Below are 20,345 nucleotides of genomic sequence, written 5' to 3'. Positions count from 1 at the left end.
TCCTATTCTAATGTCAGTTGATATTTTTAATCAGTCTTTTCTAGTCATCTTTCTCAAATGTTCCAATTTAGTTGGTTTATAATTGTACTAAGCTGCATTAATGCTTGCTTTCCAGGCAGACGTTGAAAAAGTCAGTGACCAAGCTTATGTGGCTTTTGGAATAATTCTATTCCTTTGGGAACTATTGCCTACAAGTTTGGTGGTATTTTTTTTCAGGGTGCAGAGACCAAATCAAAATCTGGTAAGAAATTGTTTTATATTCCATCAGAATTTTCTCATCGATCCTCCTCTTCCTCCTCCATTTGCTGGCTGGTCCCACCCACATCATCATGACCTCTGCCTTGGAGGGGCAAACAGCAGGTCCTGAGTCCTCTCCGACCAGAACGGGGATGAAATCCTGTGCTGTTGGCACCAATCTGATGCACACCACACACTTTTGTGTTGTTACCTGAAGCTGTGGATCATGATGGTAGAGGCTCCAATTTCTTTCCATCACCTGGTTGAGCAGGAATATCTCCCACTCTTGCAGCCTGTTGGAAGGATTTACAATTTGACACTCTACCTGTTTGTCCATGTTATGAATGCATCTTCCTGGCCATTAAGTCCTGGGGTGGGACTTGAACCCGTAGCTTCTGGCTGAGGCAGGGACCCTACCTATTGTATCACAAAACTCCTTTGCCACAAATGTTTTTTTTTAAGTGCTTCGTATATAATACCAAAAATATTTAATATGCTCCTCTGTTCTACTGAAGGAAGGGTGTATTAGGAATAGGAGCATAGAAGCAAAACTCTACTTTTAGTGCGTCAAGCTGTTCTGCCATTCATGGATTGTAGCTATTTTTGTGTCTCAACACCATTTAAGCACCATGGTTCTGTATTCTTTGGTGCCCCTCCCCACCAGGAATATATCTACCTGCATTTGGAAAGCTCCAGTTGACCCAGTATTTACTAATCCCTTTTTAATCCATGCTGATTTCTTTTTGATCACCTGATACTTGTCTAACTGCTCTGTTACGTTTTCTTTAGCAATTAATTCAAGTAAATTTCCTTCGGTAAATTGACGGGTGTATGAATACGGGTTTCCCCCATTCCTAAAATAGTGGTGTGGCTTTTTGAATTTTTCCAATCCAAAGGCACAATTCCAAAATAATAGCTTTGTAAAATTGTTATTCAAGGACTTTTAGTCCCCTAACCTGTTTATTTTCATATCCTGGATGGGAAGCCATTAAGTAAACAAGTCTCTAGTACTTGGGTCCAATTATTTTTGCTATTACAATTTTTTTTCCCCCTTTTGAATCCACTTTCCTTATACTGTGGATATTTTGTCCTCTTCCACATTTTGCAGATACAAAGTATTAATTTAACAATTCGCTATTTTCTTCTTATCCATTATAGCCTTGTTTGCATATCTTCAATTTTTCCATGTTCTCCTTTACATCTGTGTACTTTTGCTTTGAGTTTTGATATTCTTTCTATTAATGCTGTATTCTTTTTACCTCTACTTTCTTTATATCCTTTTTTTGCTTGTTCAGTCTGCTGGATTTCCATTCTTTGCATTGTTGTAAGTTTTGTTTTAGTTTGATACTCACATCTAACTCATGATTTCTAAATACACAAGTGCCTTTTAGGGGCTTGTATTCATTTTATATTTTCTTTCAAATTACTTTGAATATTTTCTGCTGTTTGTTTGTAGATTTACCCATTGCTGAGTTTAATCCAGTCAGTATAATCGTGGTCGATTTGAAGTTTACTTAATTTTAAAATATTTTGTGACATTTCTTTCTCCAGAGGGTGGTGGGAGTCTGAAACTGACTGGCTAAAATGGTGGTGGAGGCAGAGACTCTCGTTTTAAGAGTATTTGGACAATAATCTTTACCAATGTCACAAGTAGACTTACATTAACACTGCAATGAAGTTACTGTAAAAATCCCCTAGTCGCCATGTTTCAGCACCTATTTGGGTAACCTGAGAGAGAATTCTATGTCCAATTTATCTAACACACAATTTTCCTTAGACAGCACCTTCCAAACCCATGACCACTACCATCTAGAAGGTCAAGAACAGCAGGTACCTGGGAACCCCACCACCTGGCCTTGGAAATATATCGCCCACCACCCTGCCTTGGAAATATTTCACCGTTCCTTCACTGTCGCAGGGGCAAAACCGGAGTGCCCAGAGGAAACCCACGCAGTCACGGGGAGAACATGCAGACTCCGCACAGACAGTGACCAAGCCGGGAAACTAACCCGGATCCCTGGCGCTGTGAAATAAATGTGCTAACCACTGTGCTGCCATGCCGCCCATGTGCACTTGCGATGCCAAGGCATATACAGCTATGGGCCAAGTGCTGGCAAATGGCAAAATAATACTTGGGTTGTTTTTGGCCTGCGCAGACGCAATGGGCGTTAGGGCCTTTACTATGCAGGAGATCTCAAAGACTCTTCCCCTCAAATTTAGTTCAGTTCGTGTTAGCACATTGGTTAGCACTGTTGCTCACAGCGACAGGGTCCCAGGTTCGATTCCCGGTTGGGTCACTGTCTGTGCGGATTCTGCACCTTCTCCCTGGGTCTGCGTGGGTTTCCTCCAGTTTCCACCCACAAGTCCCGAAAGACGTGCTGGTAGGTAATTTGGACATTCAAATTCTCCCTTCGTGTACCCGAACAGGTGCCGGAATGTGGCAACTAGGGGCTTTTCACTAGGGCAACTTCATTGCAGTGTTAATGGAAGCCTACTTGTGACTTTAAGATGATTATTATTATCAATTGTATAATGGTCCCTATTTGATTTGATTTTCTCCAGACTCTAACTCGTTTAAAACATTTCCTACTTTTTCTCGTTTCACGGGGCCGTGTGTATCTCTTGGGTTTAGATAACAACCATTTTTTTAACTTTAAAACTGATCCTGGCATTCAGGAATCTGATGAATATTACTTGTGGACCAAATTTGGAAACCTCTAATTTTTGTTACCATCCAATGGGCACTCTTGGCAAAATAAAAAGTTTATGTGTACCTGGATTATTTTTAAGAGTAAGTTAAATTCATTGCCTTGTGCTAATTGCAAATACAACCGCAGTTTTGCCTCTGAAGACCCCAGTGCTACTTTTGGTAACCATTTACATAGTTACATAGAATTTACAGTGCAGAAGGAGGCCATTCGACCCATCGAGTCTGCACCGGCTCTTGGAAAGAGCACCCTACCCAACGTCAACACCTCCACCCTATCCCCCATAACCCAGTAACCTCACCCAACCCACCCAACACTAAGGGCAATTTATCATGACCAATCCACCTAACCTGCACATCTTTGGACTGTGGGAGGAAACCGGAGCACCCGGAGGAAACCCACGCAAACACTGGGAGGATGTGCAGACTCCGCACAGACAGTGACCCAAGCCGGAATCGAACCTGGGACCCTGGAGCTGTGAAGCAATTATGCTGTCCACAATGCTACCGTGCTGCCCTTAAGAGCACATTGGACAAGTCACTTGTAAATCCTACCAGTAGTCTCACTTGTTTGCTGATCGGAGACCAAGCCAACACGGTTGTCCACTTGCTTTGTAGAACTATATTACATTCATAAGATAACGACCAATGGGGGGGGGGGGGGTGGAAAACCAACTGAGTACCCTAAAATGTGGCCATTGTGAGTTAATACAATTTGTAAAAAATAAATCAGTCTGGTGGCCAACTTCGTTAATCATCCTTCCTTGGCAATATTCAACTTGAGTTACGTTAATTTCAGAGCCTTTATTGCTGAAACACATTTTAGCAGTTCAGCATTTGCAGTGATATTGGAGCTTAAAAAGTAAATAAGACTTTTCTATGCAATTAGAATAGCATGCTATTAAAGTTGACTTTTGTGAAACCTAATGACTCGTGTACAACATGAAGCAATACTTTTTAACTGCTCGCAATATGGTTTTATGAGTGTATTTTTCAGTTGGTACTAACTGCAAAAGATGACGTGAGACTTGTGTGTTCTTTGTCAGTATTGCTTTTGTTCTGGGTGTTCAGTCCTTTTCACATAAAATGTAATTGACTTGAATACAATTAATCGTGTTGTAATTTGCATGTCAATCTTTTACAGGGATCGGGTGGAATGATCAACAGTCACAGTTTCAGCTCCCGAGCATACTTTTTTGATAATCCAAGACGATATGATAGTGATGATGATTTAAGTAGAAGCAGTGGCTCCAGAGGAGATAGAGGAAGGTGGGTGAAATTGCTTTCAGGAGATTGAGATCTCCACACTCTTAACCATTTGACACTGATTGAAGTTAGTAGCCTTTTTAAAGGAACATTCTTGATGAGGTTTTGATAATTATGAATGTTGGCAAAGTATTTCATAGCTAACAACTTATCTTCTCCCAAATATTTTCTTGCGGGAGAAGAAACTAAATAAGGAAATACTCTTTAGCAGTATGACCTTGGAGTCATGTGGCGTCCGATAATTGTCACTGCATTCCAGTACATCACCTTTGACTTCATCTTGAAGATTTGTCATCCTGGGGAAGTCTTCCTTTATTTAGTTGTTCACCAGATCAGTCTGGCTAAACATTGGCAGAACTACCTTAAATGTGTTGTACAAAAAAAATTCCCTCTTTTTTTTCCCCTCCATCATTTTTAAGGACAAAATTGTACACTTACTTGAGGAGCTGATGCCTTTTTTTTTTAAACATTAGGATATATTATTGCCTTGATCATCCAAAATTACAGTTTTGAGGCAGAAGAGGGATGCTTTCTCCATGTATCATTTGGCAAAGTGACTCCAATCGCAATGAACCTAAATAGATCTCGGCTCTGAACTTTAAAGACAATTCCTGAACTTTTCTTTTTAAGCTCCAATAGCACTGCAAATCTATTGTATTGAGTTGACACTCTCTCTTTACGGCAACAACTTGGCTGGACACTGTGCTTCAAATTTTAAACTTCTTGGTCAGAATAAAAAATAAACCGAAGTCGAATATTAACAAACCTACTTCAATCCACAAAGTTAAATGTAAAGTAAAAGCTGAAAGTAATATATTTTCCCAGCCAGTCCACAGTGCCAGTGACGTGGCTTCGGGAGCTCTGTGATGCTGTAACTAAAGGGCCTCTATCAGTTATAACCAAGTTGAACACCTGATGAGGTGTGACGATCAATCTTCACTAACATTCCATAAAAATAAACTACAAAAAAAACGTCCACTGATGTTGGAGTTTTGACATGTAGGAGGGAAGCCCCTTGCTTAAAGCTTATAATTTTGTTCCTGAAAAGTAAAACTTTAAATAACAGTTAAGCAAATATGATTTTCCCATTACAGCTAATATAATTCTGTAGGGCCTTTCCCATCAGTTGAAATATTGTACATTCCTATATTCGTAAATTGAGTAACTTTTAAAATATAAACTCTTTCTACTTCCCTCCCACTCGCTGCTTTGGATCCCAAATCCCCACTGTGAGCACAGGCTCGGAGAAGTGCGGAGAGAGTGAGCAGGGGGGGAGCTGCAAGTGAAAGGTTCAGGGAAGAAAATAGTGAGTGGAAGGAGCGTCTTGGTAAGTGGCAAAGACCTCTCCAAATCAGATTGTTCACATTACATCTGCCCCACCACGAAACAACACTAAAACAAAGGTCCTGGCACTATGCCAGCCTGGTTATATCCACGGCACTAAAGTGAGACCTCATTGAATGAGACGACTTTTATAGAATGGTTATAGCACAGAAGGAGGCCATTTGGCCCATCGGGTCTGTGCTGGTCCTCCAAAGAAGAAATTCACTTAATGCAATTTGTTTGCCTTTTCCCCTTTCCCCTATCAATGTTTTCCTTTTTCGGATGATGATCCAATTCAATGTTGATCAAGCCTCAATTGATCCAATCTCCACCACACTAGAGCAGTGCATTCCAGATCCTAACCACTTGCTGCGTTTAAAAAGAAAAACATTTTTCGCCACTGCTTCTCTTGCCAATTATCTTGAATCTGGGCCCTCTTGTTCTACTCTGTCCAGACCCTTGATGATTTTGATCATACCTCCTTTTTCTTCTCCAAGGGGAACAGTGCCAACTCCATTCTATCCATGGAATTGAAGTTCCTCATTCTTGGGCTCATTCTTGTGAATCTTTTCTGCACTCTCTCTAATGCTTTCACATCCTTCCTAAAATGAACTTAAAATTGGGACTCACTGTAAACGCAATCCATTTCGGCCGAGTTCCCATAATTTTGTGTTATAACTCTACTTGAGAAATCTGCTAACTGACTATTGGCATTCGCACCAAATCCAGTTGCAACAAAAAAAGATGATCCCAGCTGATACTACTGGATAAGTCAGATCCCAGGATGGAACCTGGTTTGATGGAACCCGGCTTGATAGATCCTAACTTTTATTTTTTGCTTAGAAACCAAGAGCGGATACTGAAAGGTCATGGGTGTCAGCTGCTAACCTTTCACAAAAGAAAAAAAATACTTAACAAACAAGAAATTATGAACCACATTACAATTCTCATTCTCCTGCATCTATACCTTTACAGATATATGCAGACTTGTAAGGTGACACACGTTACAAAATCTATGATACATAGTCCATGTAACAAAATAGGGGACCTGTGGTCAAATGCATTACACTCTGAAATCAAATGACATGTCATGCCAAACAGATGCTATGGATCTCCAGCTCCCCCAGGTACTTGTCACACTCCAGTTGCATGGATAGATTGGAGTTGGTACTGTTCGTCTTGGCGAATAAAAAGGTTGGGAGAAGATTTGGTAAGGGTATTCAAAATCCTGAAGGGTTTGGACAGAGTAGATTTGCTCCCACTGGTGGAAGGATTGAGAATCAGAATACACAGATTTAAGAGGAGCAGCGGCAACATGGAGAAAGACGTTGTTCTTTTTTCCCCAAGCACAGCAAAGTGGTTTGATCTGGAATGCACTGCCTGAGAGTGTGGTGGAGGCTGGATCAGTGAGCCACTAGGTCTCACTGAACTGCGTCTTAGACGCGAGGGTTCCCAATCTCACTCTCGATGGACTCACCATGGAGCTTTCTCCCAAACTATGCTTTCACTTTGACATCTTCAACAGTGATTCACCTTCAGGGTTTCAACCGCTCCTCCTGATGTTCCTTTTTCTTAGATCTCTGCGTGCATTCAGGCTTCACCTTTCCTGCCCTCCCTGTCTGACACTCAGCCAGGCCAACCGAACGTAAATGCCTCTCATGCCCATCGAGTTACCAACCTTTGGCTGTCTCCCCAGATCCTCTGCCTTCTAGCAAGCCTATTTTGCTCAAGTCTGTTTCCTGCAGCTTTCTCTTTTATTTGGAGTCTTGTCCTATGCTTCTTATTTTTAACTTCACAGGACCGATTTTCGATACTTGTCCTTGTTCTTTGACTTGGCTGTTGTCTTATTGTCCCTAGTCCCTGGTTTATGGGCTTCTTCCTTAGTTTGGGACTTGTTCTTTGCCCCTTTTCATGTTCTGGCATCACCTTCCAAACTGAACTGAAACTACTTTTTTTCTCTCCCTCTGGACTCCTATTGCCAGGCACAGCACAGTTTTTTTTCCTCTATCATTTTGTGTTTGCTTTAGCTTCCCTTCAAGACTCCTAAAACCTCCATAAGACTATCTGTATTCCCTAACACCTGCAGTAGTTTAAAAAGAGAACAGGTGTTCAGCAAATGGGTCTTTCCTGAGGAGCGATTTAGGTTGTATCTGAGCTATATTAACAATTGATATAAAGAAGAAACTGGTCCTTGTCCTTGCTCAAATTGCACATCGAGAAGTTAAGTAAATTGAGCTGAAATGGGGACAAGGTTGTGGGACCTCTGTGATCTCATTGCAATTTGGACTCGTTCTCCATGCGCCATTGCATTTCAGTTCTTAGAGCCGCAACAAATTAACAAATTATATTCGTGTCACATTACTTGGGAGAATTAAAGGGAGATTTTTTTTAAATTATGCTTTTCCTGAAGAATAATATTCTGTTCAGTTTTGGCACCTATGGTATTGGCCGAAAGTAGGATGGAACGTGATCAAGCAAACCCTCGCGAGAACCAGAGAGTTGCATCTGGACTACTGCCTTGCGTCACCAATTGGTTTCATCCCATCACTGGTTTGCATGGGTTATGATTTGTGCACCAAGCTAATGGTTATCTTTGGAATTGATGTTGCCGGTGCTCTGATGCTAACGGAAAATAAACTGCAATAAGATGGTATTAGCAGCCACTTGCAGTGGAATTAGTCATGATATCCAGCTGTATATGAGAGGCTGATAAATGAAGGCAAAGTCGCAGAATGGTTACAGCACAGGAGGAGGGCATTCAGCCAGTCTTGTCCATGCTGTCTGTCTGCAAGAGAAACTCTCCTGGACCCACTCTTTCCCCGCTCTCTTTCCCCCCACCCCCCCCCCCCCCCAAACACACACACACACCTCACCAGCCTTAATAGCTTTATGAATGTTTTTGCTTTGAAGAATTATCCAATTCTTCTTTATTGAAGACCCCTATTGAATCTGCCTCCACCACACTCGCAGGTATTCCACATTCTAACCCAATGCTGCATTTTAAAAATATATAACGGCTACTTTTGCCAGTCCCGATGGTTCTCAACCCTTCTGCTAGTGGAAGTTATTTCTCTCCATCTACTCTGCCCAATCCGCTCATTAATTTGAACACCTCTATCAATCTCCATACAGCCCCACAATCTCCAATCTATACAGTTCACTATCCTTGAAACTATCCTTGTGAATCTTTTTGGCACTCATGTCCAGAATTGACCACAATACTATGGTCAAGGGCAAACCAGAGAGTTACCCAGGTTCGTCACGACCTTTGAACTCCACATCCCTAATTATTAAGCCCCTGATCCCATATGCTTTATTAACCACTTTCTTAACCTGCCTTGCCACCTTTTTTGGGGGAGTTCAATAAATTTACTTCTAACAGTAAGTAAAATAAACACTTTCTGGCACCAATCACAAACATATTAAACCTTTGACAAAGCCAATGCCTGAACCATTATGCACAAAGATTCATTTCTCACAGTTCAAAATCAGTGAATGATTGGGTTCCCCACAACTGGTGTGAATTCTAATACAGTCGAGTTCCTTGAGTACTGGACTTCACTTTACTTACTGAAGATATTTTCAGCCACACAGTGGTCCCGGGCATGCAAAAAGTCAAACAGCTCCTCCGTACAGGCTTCTTTGGTTTGTGATGGAGAACTCACTCGCCCTGTACAGGTGTCCAGTATTTCTCGCAGTTTCACACAGGTTTCAATCTGCTCGCATTGCTCTCTGATGTTTGTTAGGGGATCCACCGCGTTTTCTTCCTCCTCTTCACCCTCCCCAGGTCCTCCGGTCAACATCAGCTCATCCTCTATCCCCATGGCGCCGACCCTCGCAAACCACCTTGCCACCTTCAATGATTTGTGCATGTATACCCAATCACTGCCGCACCTCTTGGAGGCGGCACGGTAGCACGGGTTAGCACTGTTGCTTCACAGCACCAGGGACCAAGGTTTGGATCCCAGCTTGGGTCACTGTCTGTGCGGAGTCTGCACGTTCTCCCCGTGTCTGCGTGGGTTTCCTCCGTGTGCTCCGGTTTCCTCCCACAAGTCCCGAGACGTGCTTGTTAAGTGAATTGGACATTCTGAATTCTCCCTCAGTGTACCCAAACAGGTTCCATAGTGTGGAGATTAGAGGATTTTCACAGTAATTTCACTGCAGTGCTAAGAAAAGCCTACTTGTGACACTAATAAAGATTAAAATTAAATTGTACCCATTATTTTATATTGCCTCTCCTTTCTACTTACCAAAGTGCACCATCTCACGCTGCTCTGAATTAATTAAATTTGATCTGTCATTTGGTTTAGCTCAGTGGGCTAGACAGCTGGTTTGTGATGCAGAACACGGCCAACAGCGCAGGTTCAATTCCTGTACCAGCTCAGAATTCTGAATTCTCTCTCTGTGTACCCGAACAGGTGCCGGAATATAGAAACTAGGGGCTTTTCACAGTAACTTCATTGCAGTGTTAATGTAAGCCTACTTGTGACAATAAGGGTTATTGATCTTATTTTTTTATCTTACCCATTCCACCATCCTGTCTTTGTTTCTTGAAGCTTATCCCTATCTTCCTCGCAATTCACCAATACTCCCAAGTTTTGTATCATCTGCCAATTTTGAATTGTGCCCTGTAATCAAGTCTAGATCATTAATATTGATCCAGGGAAGCAATGGATCCTCGCTCTATCCCTTATCCCTTCCTCAAGTCCAAAGAAAACAAGCATTTCACCTTTTCTGTCACTTGGCATAGGCTGAATTCCATCCTGCTGTGTTCCATCATGCTGTGTGGTTCTTTGGTATTTAATTAAATACATTTCTCTGCCCTATCCCCACAGCCCCCAAGTTTTTGTCCAGTTCTCTTGAAAATTTTATTTTCTGCCACCCTGTTGGACATTCCAAACCATCCGAACTCTCCTATTAAATTCAATTCTCTGTCTCTCACCCTGATGTTTTTGCTAGTTGCCTTTAAATGTGTGGTCTCACGGAAGGACCCGTTGACCCTTCTGCCACTGGAAACCGTTTCTCCTTGTTTAATCGATCAAAACCCCTCACGATTCTGAATATTTATTTTGTTTTAAAATAAATTTAGAGTACCCAATTCATTTTTTCCAATGAAGGGGCAATTTAGTGTGACAAATCCATTTACCCTGGACATCTTTTGGGTTGTGGGGGTGAAACCCACGCAAACACTGGGAGAATGTGCAAAGTTCACACGGACAGTGACTCAGAGCCGGGATCGAACCTGGGACCTCTGGTGCCGTGAGGCAGCAAAGCTAATTACTGTGCCACCGTGCTGCCCTGATTCTGAACATTTCTATTAAAACTTCTGTTAACGTCCTCTATTATTAAGGAGACCAATCCTTGATGGAGAAAATTCTAGGAAGTAAAAATATTAACTAATATTCCATATCCAAAAGACTTCATTAGAACAGTCGATGAATCAAATTATTTCACATCGTCTGTATAAAGGTCAGGAATTTACATTGTTTCCATTCCTGAATAATGTACAGTTTGGAGTTTGTGAGCCGTTTGGATGTACGTTCACTAGGCTAATTTTTTCCTGCTTTTCTTTACAATTTCTTCAAATGGTAATAACTAGTATTTGGATACTATTCCCACAACTGGTGGGTCTCTGAAACCTTGTCTAAATGACTGTTGATCATCTGTAAACCACAACAATGTGTTGCTGGACAAAACTAAACCGTGTTTTGTTTTAGTGTTTTCCCATTTCCCTCATGTCTTACTGGACAGCAAACCAGGGCAGGGTCCTTGTCTGTTTAGACATAGACATAGAATTTACAGTGCAGAAGGAGGCCATTCTGTCCATCGAGTCTGCACCGGTCCTTGGTAAAGAGCACCCCACTTAAGCCCACACCTCCGCCCCATACCCCAGCAACCCCACCCAACCCCTTTGGATACTAAGGGCAATTTAACATGGCCAATCCACCTCACCTGCACATCTTTGGACTGTGGGAGGAAACCGGAGCACCCGGAGGAAACCCACGCAGACACTGGGAGAAAGTGCAGACTCCGCACAGGCAGTGACCCAAGCCGGGAATCGAACCTGGGACCCTTGAGCTGTGAAGCGACAGTGCTAACCACTGGGCTACCATGCCACCCTGTTTCCTTTTTTTTTTTGCTGCTCCCCATCCTAGGCACCGGAAGCTAAATATCACAGGTGTTTACTTTCTCTTTTTTCCTCCCAGTGCCCCCACCAAATACCCTATTTGCATACCAGAGCCATAATGTAGCACAGAGGCAGGCCATTGTGTCTGTACTTATCCAATTCTATTCTTCCCGTCCTTCACTCTTTTTCTTCATAACCTTTTGATACCTCTAATTTATTTATTTAATATAATCTTTTTTTCTAAATATTTTAAAATCATTTTCACCATTAAAAAAAAATACTAAAGAAAGCAACAAACCCCAACATTGTAAAACCTAAACATCGACTCATAAACAAAAAACAGGACACGAATAAGCCCCCCACCCCCCCCCTTAGCATTCAGCGGCAACCAACTCCCAAAGTGCATGATAAACAAGCCCCAACAGGACCCGCCTACGAGCAATCAGCAAGGCGAAGTCCAAAGCATCTGCCCCCACCTGCAACTCTGGCTGGTCCGGCAACCTGCAACTGGCCTCTAGGGGACCGGCTTCACATCCATACACAACACCCCCAAGATAGTGCTAAATACCTTCCGCTAATACCTTCCCAGATTCAGGCAGGACCAAAACATATGAACATGGTTTTCAGGGCCCCTCCCACACCACTTTCTGATATCCTCTACCTTCTCAAACAGCAGGCTCATCCTTGATTTTTGTGAGGTGCGCCCTATACACCACCATCAATTGTATAGCCCAACCTCGTGCACGAGGTTAAGGCATTCACCTTCGCAGCACCTTACACCACAGTACCTCTTCCATGGCACCCCCTCCCCCCAGCTCCTCCTCTCCTTTCACCTTAATCTGCTCCGTGGACACCCTCTCCTTCTCCAGAAACCTCCCAGAAATCGCCGATACCACCCCCATCTCCAACCACCCCTCCCCTCCCCCCTCGCTGGCCGACATTATCATGAAGCTCGGGGGGAACCTTTCTTGCAAAATCTCGAACCTACAGGTACCTAAACCTTCCCCTGCACAAACCCGTACTTCTCTCCAAGCTCCCCAAGAAACACATCCTTCATTTCCTTTATTCCCCCTCTCCTTCCATCTCCGAAACCTCTCTCCACCCCCCCCCCGGCTTGAATCCATGATTCCCCCTAATTGGTATCCCCTCTGACCCGCCTCCAGCTTAAAGTGCTGTCTAAACTGCCTTCAGATCTAAGTGGCCCCCACCACCGGACTCCCGAATACTTACCCGATGAAATCGGGAGCAGCGCCGTTGCCAGCACCCTCATCCCAGACCCCCTACACCATCCATCTTAACCCATCGGGATTCTTTTCTCTCTTTCCCCCTGCCCCCCCCCAAACTAAATTAACGTGGACCAATTTGTCCACCTCCTTGAAGATAGGACACCCCTGTCTATTGCCCCGATGCAGAGCAAAGTACCCCAAATTGATATTATTAGTGCGAACGCTCGCCATCTGCTCCCTATACAGCAACCGTACCCACGCCACGAACCTCTGCCTGATCCCAAATCTTTCCAAGACTGCCACCAAATAACCCCACTCTACCCGATCAAATGCCTTTGTTGCATCCAGTGCCACCACCACCTCCGTCTCCTTTCTCTCCGCCGGCGACATGATCACATTTAGTAACCTTCTCGCATTCGAAGAGAGCGTACCTCCTGTCCACCTCCAGCATCTCCTCAATCAATTTTTGGCACTCCTCCCTCTCTTCCTTGGCACCTTAGCCTTAAATGAGATCATCTCCCTCGTTGCCACTGCCATCAGAGCCTCCCAAGCCACCGACGGCGGAACTTCCCTGTGCCATTAAATCCCACATATTCCTCGATCACCTGCCCAAATCTTATTGCAGAAACTCCGGTCCCCTAAGAGCCCCACATCCAATCTCCACCCCGGCCTCTGGGCCTCACCCTTCTTCAGAACCACATCCACCCAATGCGGCGCATGGTTAATATCATCTTTAGATGTTATTATTCAATACAAGAGCAAAATACTATGGATGCAGGAAATCCGAAATAAAAACTGCAAATGCTGAAAGTACTCAGCAGATCTGGTATCTGCGAAGAGAGAAGAATATTTATTAGTCCCAATGAAAGGTCATTAACCTGAAACATTAATTCTGTTTTTCCCTCCACAACCTTCTGCTTTTTAGTGCTTTTATTATCGATTTAGTGCGGCCATATCTTCTGAGCTCCAGGACATCTCTCTTTTTTCCCCCCCCCCCAACCAAATTCCATTGGGCAATTGCCCTGCAATGGAATGATTCAGACGTCTAATTTAAATCTCGCACTATTTCCAACTGCCTTACAGCAACAGTTGGAATTAAAACCACTTCTGACTTTTGGGTAAATATAGTACCAACCCCCTAGCCCTACTTGCCGTGGACACATCGCCATGGCTTCTCAAAGTGATTGGGCCTTTTAAACCTCCCTGCTCTATGGCAGCTAGGGTCACTTTTTTTGTTTAAAAAGCGTATCTTCCTTATTCAGTTGCCCTTGACCTAAGGCTTTGAGAATCCACGTTCTCAACTGCCTGATCAGAAGGTCGGGTGAGAAAGATGTGACTGCATTTTCGGGTAAGTAACTAAGAATGGAGTGGCAATAGGGTGGTTGGGGGAGAGGGTGGGGAAGTGCAGATGGTGAGAATCAAGAGCAAATGGGAGGAGGAGTTGGGTAAATAGGAGGGGGGGGGGGGGGTAAATAGGCTGGGGACTGTGCGAGGTGATGCGTAGGGTGAGCTCCTGTGCGAGGAAGTGTTTGATTCAGTTCCAAGGTTGTGCATAGGGTGCATATGACCTGGGCGAGGATGAGTGGGTTCTTTGAAGGTATGGCCAATGAGTGTGAGAAGTGTGGGCGAGGGCTGGTGAATGAATCGTGCGTACATGTTATCATAGAATTTACAGTGCAGAAGGAGGCCATTAGGCCCATCAAGTCTGCACCGGCCCTTGGAAAGAGCACCCTACTTAAGCCCACGCCTCCATACTATCCCGGTAACCCAGTAACCCCACCTAACCTTTTTGGACACTACGGGCAATTTATCATGGCCAGTCCACCTAACCTGCACATCTTTGGGCTGTGTGAGGAAACCGGAGCACCCGGAGGAAACCTGCGCAGACATGGAGAGAACGTGCAGACTCCACACACAGTGACCCAAGCCGGGAATCGAACCTGGGACTCTGGAGCTGTGAAGCAACTATACTAACCACTGTGCTACCGTGCTGGGGTTGCAAGAAGCTGGAGATGTACAGGGAAGCGGTTTGGGATGTTATCTAAAATTGTGGTGACGGATCTTTGGGGTATCTGAAATGCTAGAGCTGCTGGAAGGGGTGGGGGAGGGGGGGGGGGTGGAGAGAGGAGGAATGTCATGGCCTTCACCTCTAATTGCCCGGCGAAGGATCTTGCTGAATTGGAGGTTGGATATGCTGCTGGGGGTGGCGGCCTGGCTGGGTGACCTGTATGACTTCCTTCGGTTGGAAGAGATCACATTTGAGTTGAGGGGGTTGGCAGGAAGGCTTCGAGACACTGGGGGGGTTGTTCATGACAATGTTTGAGGAACTCGTGGGAGATGGGGAGGGGGTGGGATAGGCGGGAAACATTATACAAACTGTGGACTGTTGTTGTATATGTCACTGTTTGTAATAAAATGCATTTTTTTTTAAAAAAGAATGGGAATGGAGTGGCAATCCAACTTTAATTGCCAGTCCATGGAAATTACAGCACTAGCTTTTTTGGTATGGTGACCCTTTGCCAGAACTGGGAGTTTTTAGAGGTGTAACAATTTTTAAGCAAGGCGGAGGAAGGGCGAGGAAAGAAATGGTCAGAGACTGTAGATATGTAAACTTGAGGTTCAAAACCTCCCCTGTGTGAATTTTTAGAGGCGTATTACTGTTGCCTCATCAATTGTCCTCCACCACCCCTTGAACCAGAAGACCAGAGAAAGCAGGGATGTGTATTTTTGCCTTGGAGGTTCCCTGCCATTGACCTTAGTCGTGTTCAAAATTGATTACGATTCCCCTTGCAGAGCCCTAAGGAAAATGAGTAATTTATGTTGCAAAAGCACTGGTAGGTTCCTGGGAACAGGTCGATGCCGTGGAACAGGTCAACTGTCTACTTGTCAAACTATTTTGGGGAAGGACTGATGCTAGAGATAAAAATGTTAGCTGCTAAAATTAAGTTTTCGTTTTAATTAAATTTAAAATCCCTTTTGCTTTTTTTCCCCCCCCTACTGTTTTTAAAGCATCCTGTCCACAACACCACAAGGCACTGGTTGGTATGGAGCTATCCATAGGAATAGCAATTACAATGTAGTGTCTCATTTGCTGAATGGACCTCCAACAGCTACAGCACCACTTCTCTTCGCTTACGGTAACATTCAAAACAACCACCATCACAACTATTATTCAACACCCCAAAACTAATGGGAATGTACAGTTTCAGCTCTGTGGAAATGTTTACATGACAATTTTCATGGGCTGACCCCTTGGCTCGCTATGAAAGTATGATTGAAAGAATTTCATTCGTGGCACCCTGAAAGAAAAAAGGTATCAATGACGTAATCTTCAGAACTGCATCAATGACTATAAAAGAAGGATGGCGACGTCCTGTAGCATTGCAGCTTGTTTTGATCTGTAGTAAGTGAGACTGCATATTGCACTTTTACCTGCACTTGCAATCGAAACAGAATTCCAGAATGAATCTTGATTTTAATAATCAATAATCCAAGTCTTTGCCGGGTTTTTAGAACCGAGCAGAAGGAACTATATTTTCTTCATGACTTGATCATTCTAAAGCCTGTTTTAATGTGAGATAGGTTTATGGAAGGCAGAGCTAATAGCCAAATCTGCCCCTTTTAAGCTAGCTGAAAATTAGAATGGCTGTTTTAAATACATTAATGCTGTGACGCATGAATTTCAGATATTCTTATAGACATCCGCACATGGTCTTGTACCTTTTTTGGTCATGAGAATACAATCTTGGCAAGTTTCCTTAAATATGGCGTTTCCAAAGCTCTTAAACTACTAGATTTAAGGCCTAACTTGGAAATCTGTTAAGTGATCAACAAAGCATCTGAATGTAATGTATAGTGCAATGTTTTACTATTTGCCATTTGAAACCTTATATGGGCTAAAGTTAAAGTTCTGTTTAACAGAGCTGAAGATCTGTACATGTACTGATATTGCCAATACTACTGTAGCCTAAATCTGATGGCATTATCTTAACCTATTTTGCTATAGTAGAGTTGCATGTTTAATTTCGTGAAGAAAAATCTCATTACCCACATGATATTTTGGTTATCTGGGGTTTGAGTTCTTGAGGGCTGGTTTCTTCAAACATGGTTGAAATGTTTATTGGGTTTCATTGTCTGTAATGCAATCGAAACAATGTGTACACCAGCATGTTCTTTTTGTACACACTTGAACATTCCGGGAAACAGCTGGATAATTAAGTACACTACACAACAATTGTAGGGCACATTAAACATACAGTACAACACTAAACAACTTTGCACGTTTTCTTTGCACTTGTGTTCATGAAGGCAGTTCAGCTATTAATTCCAGTAGACGAATGTGAATTATTGCCTATTAAATTGTTTGAATGTGCTGTATTTTTATATCTAATTATTGAGATGGAAGCTGTACAATATTGTATGTATGACTCAGGACCTCCAGTCTTATTTTTACTGAAGTATTCCATTAAGTCTCTACTAAATGTCTTTAAATCTGGACTGAGGTGTGTTTAGTTTCCACACTCTAGCTGCAAAAATAGTATTTCTGACATTGGTATAGGTTTTGCATACCACTCTTGAACTTTTAAAGTGGTACAAATTAATGAGATTAAATGGTTTCCAATGTAAGCAAATAAATTTTGCTTCAAAGTTGATATTTGTAGCATTGGATAGGTTTTGATTTAGAATTTGGCTGCCCAGCTTTAATAGTAGGCTAAGATCACCGATTGGCCAAAAACAAAATGTCACCTTTTGTATATTTGGTACATTTGAGAATGAACCTAGGAGTTTGGGATTGCACCGATGCAGAAGTGTAGCTACTTCTAGATAACTTCTATATCATTACCAAAAATACTTACTGCTGTCATCTGAAGCTCCGGCGTCTTAGTAGAAAGATTGGGACGTAGGTTTTTTCTTATTTGGAAGGTGGGGGGGAGACACTGAGGGAACTAAATCTTCAGTATGCCGTGCAAACTTTAAAATTGTCTTTCTACATGTTTTGTTGATAACCTAGTTCAAATCGCACATCCAGCCTCAATTTATTTTTAATATAGAAACCGTTCATCTTTAAAATTTGTGCCCTGCAGTATTGTGTGTTCATAACTCTTTTTAAATCTGTGCTGTTATTTTTTTGGAGAATGTGTACGAATTAGTCGCTTACGTAATTTGAATGTGTAGTAACGATGGATCTCTTGAAAAAGTATTTGCTGCTGAAAATCGCTTATTTCTGAAGTAAAAGAAAATTGTTAAACTGTTTCCCTCATTGTAACATAAACCACCTGAAAACATCCTTAGACTGTAATTAAATTGGGATGTTTATGTGATTAAAAACTATATCCAGTCTTCATTGGCGATGCTTGGTTTCTTCAGGTGCTCCAAGAGTAGCTGTGGCCAAAAAATATTGTTTGGTGGGGGAGGGATAGTGGCATTACAGAAAAAAAGGAAAGGGAGGGCAGAGAACTGCAGTTCAAGATTACAGGCAATTAAATGTAGATTGGTTCTGTCTCAGGCTAACATTGGACTTTCTGGTCCATATACATCCTTATGAAAAAAAAATAGCAGAATTGGCCATGCAGGGACTACTTTAAAAAATTTTAAATATGCCTGTCTGGAATCATTAATCATACTCTTGATTTCATTTTTAATGCATGCTATTGCTGATGACCAGCGGCTATTTATATCTGCAGTAAGATATGTATCGTGGCAGATTTATTAATGTTCAGGCAATGCATCTGTACTTCTAAATTGCGTAGAATCTAATCCTACTGGATGAAAAGTCAAGTCTCATCATTTTTTTTCCAAGTACAGTATCTTTCAAATCTTGATCCCACATGTTCATGTTGAGATGGGCCACTAGTTATCAATGTGTTTATTTCACAAATCATTTCAAATATGTCTATGCTGCCATTTGCTAAAATATATTTGTTATTCTTTCATGGGATGTGGGCACCGCTGGCCAGGCTAATGTTTGTTGTCCATCCCTATTTGCACTTCAACTGAGTGGCTTGCTAGGCCATTTCAGAACAAGAATCAACCACATTGTTGTGGATGTGGAGTCACATGTAGGCCAAACCAGATAGGATGATAGATTTATTTCCTCAAAGGCCATTAGTGGACCAGATTGGTTTTTACAACCAGTGGTTTCATTGTCACCAGAGACTAGCTTTCAAGTCCAGATTTTTGTTAATTGAATTTAAACTCCACCAGTTTCCATGGTGGGATTTGAACTTGTATCCTCCGGGCATTAGCCTGGGCCTCTGCTAGTTCAATAATGTAACCACTGTGCAACCATCTTTCCCCTCCCCTCAATTGTAAGTTCTCGACCCTTTGAATTAATTCATATAGTGACTTTTGTATTTTTCACAATAACAAACTTGGCTTGCTTAATGAATCGAGCTCATTCTAATTGTATTTTCCATCCAGTCCATGAGTGAATTGTCTAGCTGGCAATCAGTCTGAGGATCAAATACTTATCACATTGCTGTTTGAAGTCTTCTGTGGACCTGGATCTGAACAAGCAAACCAATGTTACCCCTACTTTGGCTTGGTGTGAGATTGTAAGTGGCCGGCTTAGTTCTGTGAAGTTTTGATTTCCATATGATCCCAGCCTATGTTTGGAAGGGTATAATTTGTTTCTGTCCTTGTAGCAAAGTAAAACTCCAACTTTAACCTGATTCATTTTGTCTCATTATTGGCAGGACAGAAATATTAATGAACATTTCAACATTTGATTCATTTATTCCCTTCATTTTTTTGAAAGTATTTATAAATTATTTTTCTTTAATGTTTTCAGTAACTTTTCAATTTGTCACTTTTCAATATTGAATATTTGTAAAACTTGTAACCTTTAAACCTAAATGTCTGTCTCTCGTGGGAGTATATAAGTGTACCTGTACTGTTCATACGGTTTGTTTATCTGTAAGGTTAACCTCTACATTTGTACTGTTAACTGTAAAGCTGCTCTGAAGGCTTTATTTTATTGTGGCCAATGAATGTAAATGGATTTACTATGTAATAAGTTGTAACAAGCACTACCATATTTAAATAAACATTTTATTGCATTCGTAAAGGAAAGGTGTTTAAGTTGATTGGAAAATCTGTCTTGATTTTGTGCAATGAGGTGTATGATGCAAGTCACAACTGAAGTTGTTAGCAAAATAAATGACTGAGTAATCACCTCAAAGTGACATTTATACTACCATTGGGGTAAGTTATTTTGGTGGGGAAGGGGCTAGGGAGACTGCGATGCCATTGACCTTCTGCACATTATTTCCATCATTCTATGTTTCTGTCCTTGTAGCAAAGTAAAACTCCAACTTTAACCTGATTCATTTTGTCTCATTATTGGCAGGACAGAAATATTAATGAACATTTCAACATTTGATTCATTTATTCCCTTCATTGGGGCTAAGTTTAGTGGGCAGCGTGGTATCACAGTGGTTAGCACTGTTGCTTCACAGTG

The 20,345-nt window shown here is 42.2% G+C and overlaps 1 protein-coding gene and 1 pseudogene across 2 annotated transcripts in view; one reads left to right on the top strand and one right to left on the bottom strand.

The window, feature by feature from the left end:
- The window catches only part of gpr137c (G protein-coupled receptor 137c), a 43,124-nt gene extending 23,167 nt beyond the window's left edge, over nt 1-19,957 (top strand). The window contains exons 5-7 of one of the 2 annotated variants that reach the window (XM_072489745.1): nt 116-241; nt 4,089-4,213; nt 19,307-19,957. In XM_072489745.1, the coding sequence (XP_072345846.1) occupies nt 116-241; nt 4,089-4,213; nt 19,307-19,313 (258 nt within the window). In that variant the 3' untranslated portion in view covers nt 19,314-19,957. Of the gene's footprint in view, nt 1-115; nt 242-4,088; nt 4,214-15,895 lie in introns of both variants that reach the window. The other variant, XM_072489744.1, reaches the window with a different exon arrangement.
- LOC140400899 (cytochrome b-c1 complex subunit 6, mitochondrial pseudogene) lies at nt 9,097-9,357 on the bottom strand (annotated as a pseudogene).
- Nucleotides 19,958-20,345: the final 388 nt, after the last annotated feature.

Source organism: Scyliorhinus torazame, chromosome 2, assembly GCF_047496885.1.
Source record: "Scyliorhinus torazame isolate Kashiwa2021f chromosome 2, sScyTor2.1, whole genome shotgun sequence".
In the NCBI taxonomy this organism is placed as follows: domain Eukaryota; kingdom Metazoa; phylum Chordata; class Chondrichthyes; order Carcharhiniformes; family Scyliorhinidae; genus Scyliorhinus; species Scyliorhinus torazame.
The sequence above is the reverse complement of the archived record's forward strand: the minus strand, read 5'-3'. Positions and strand labels throughout refer to the sequence as shown.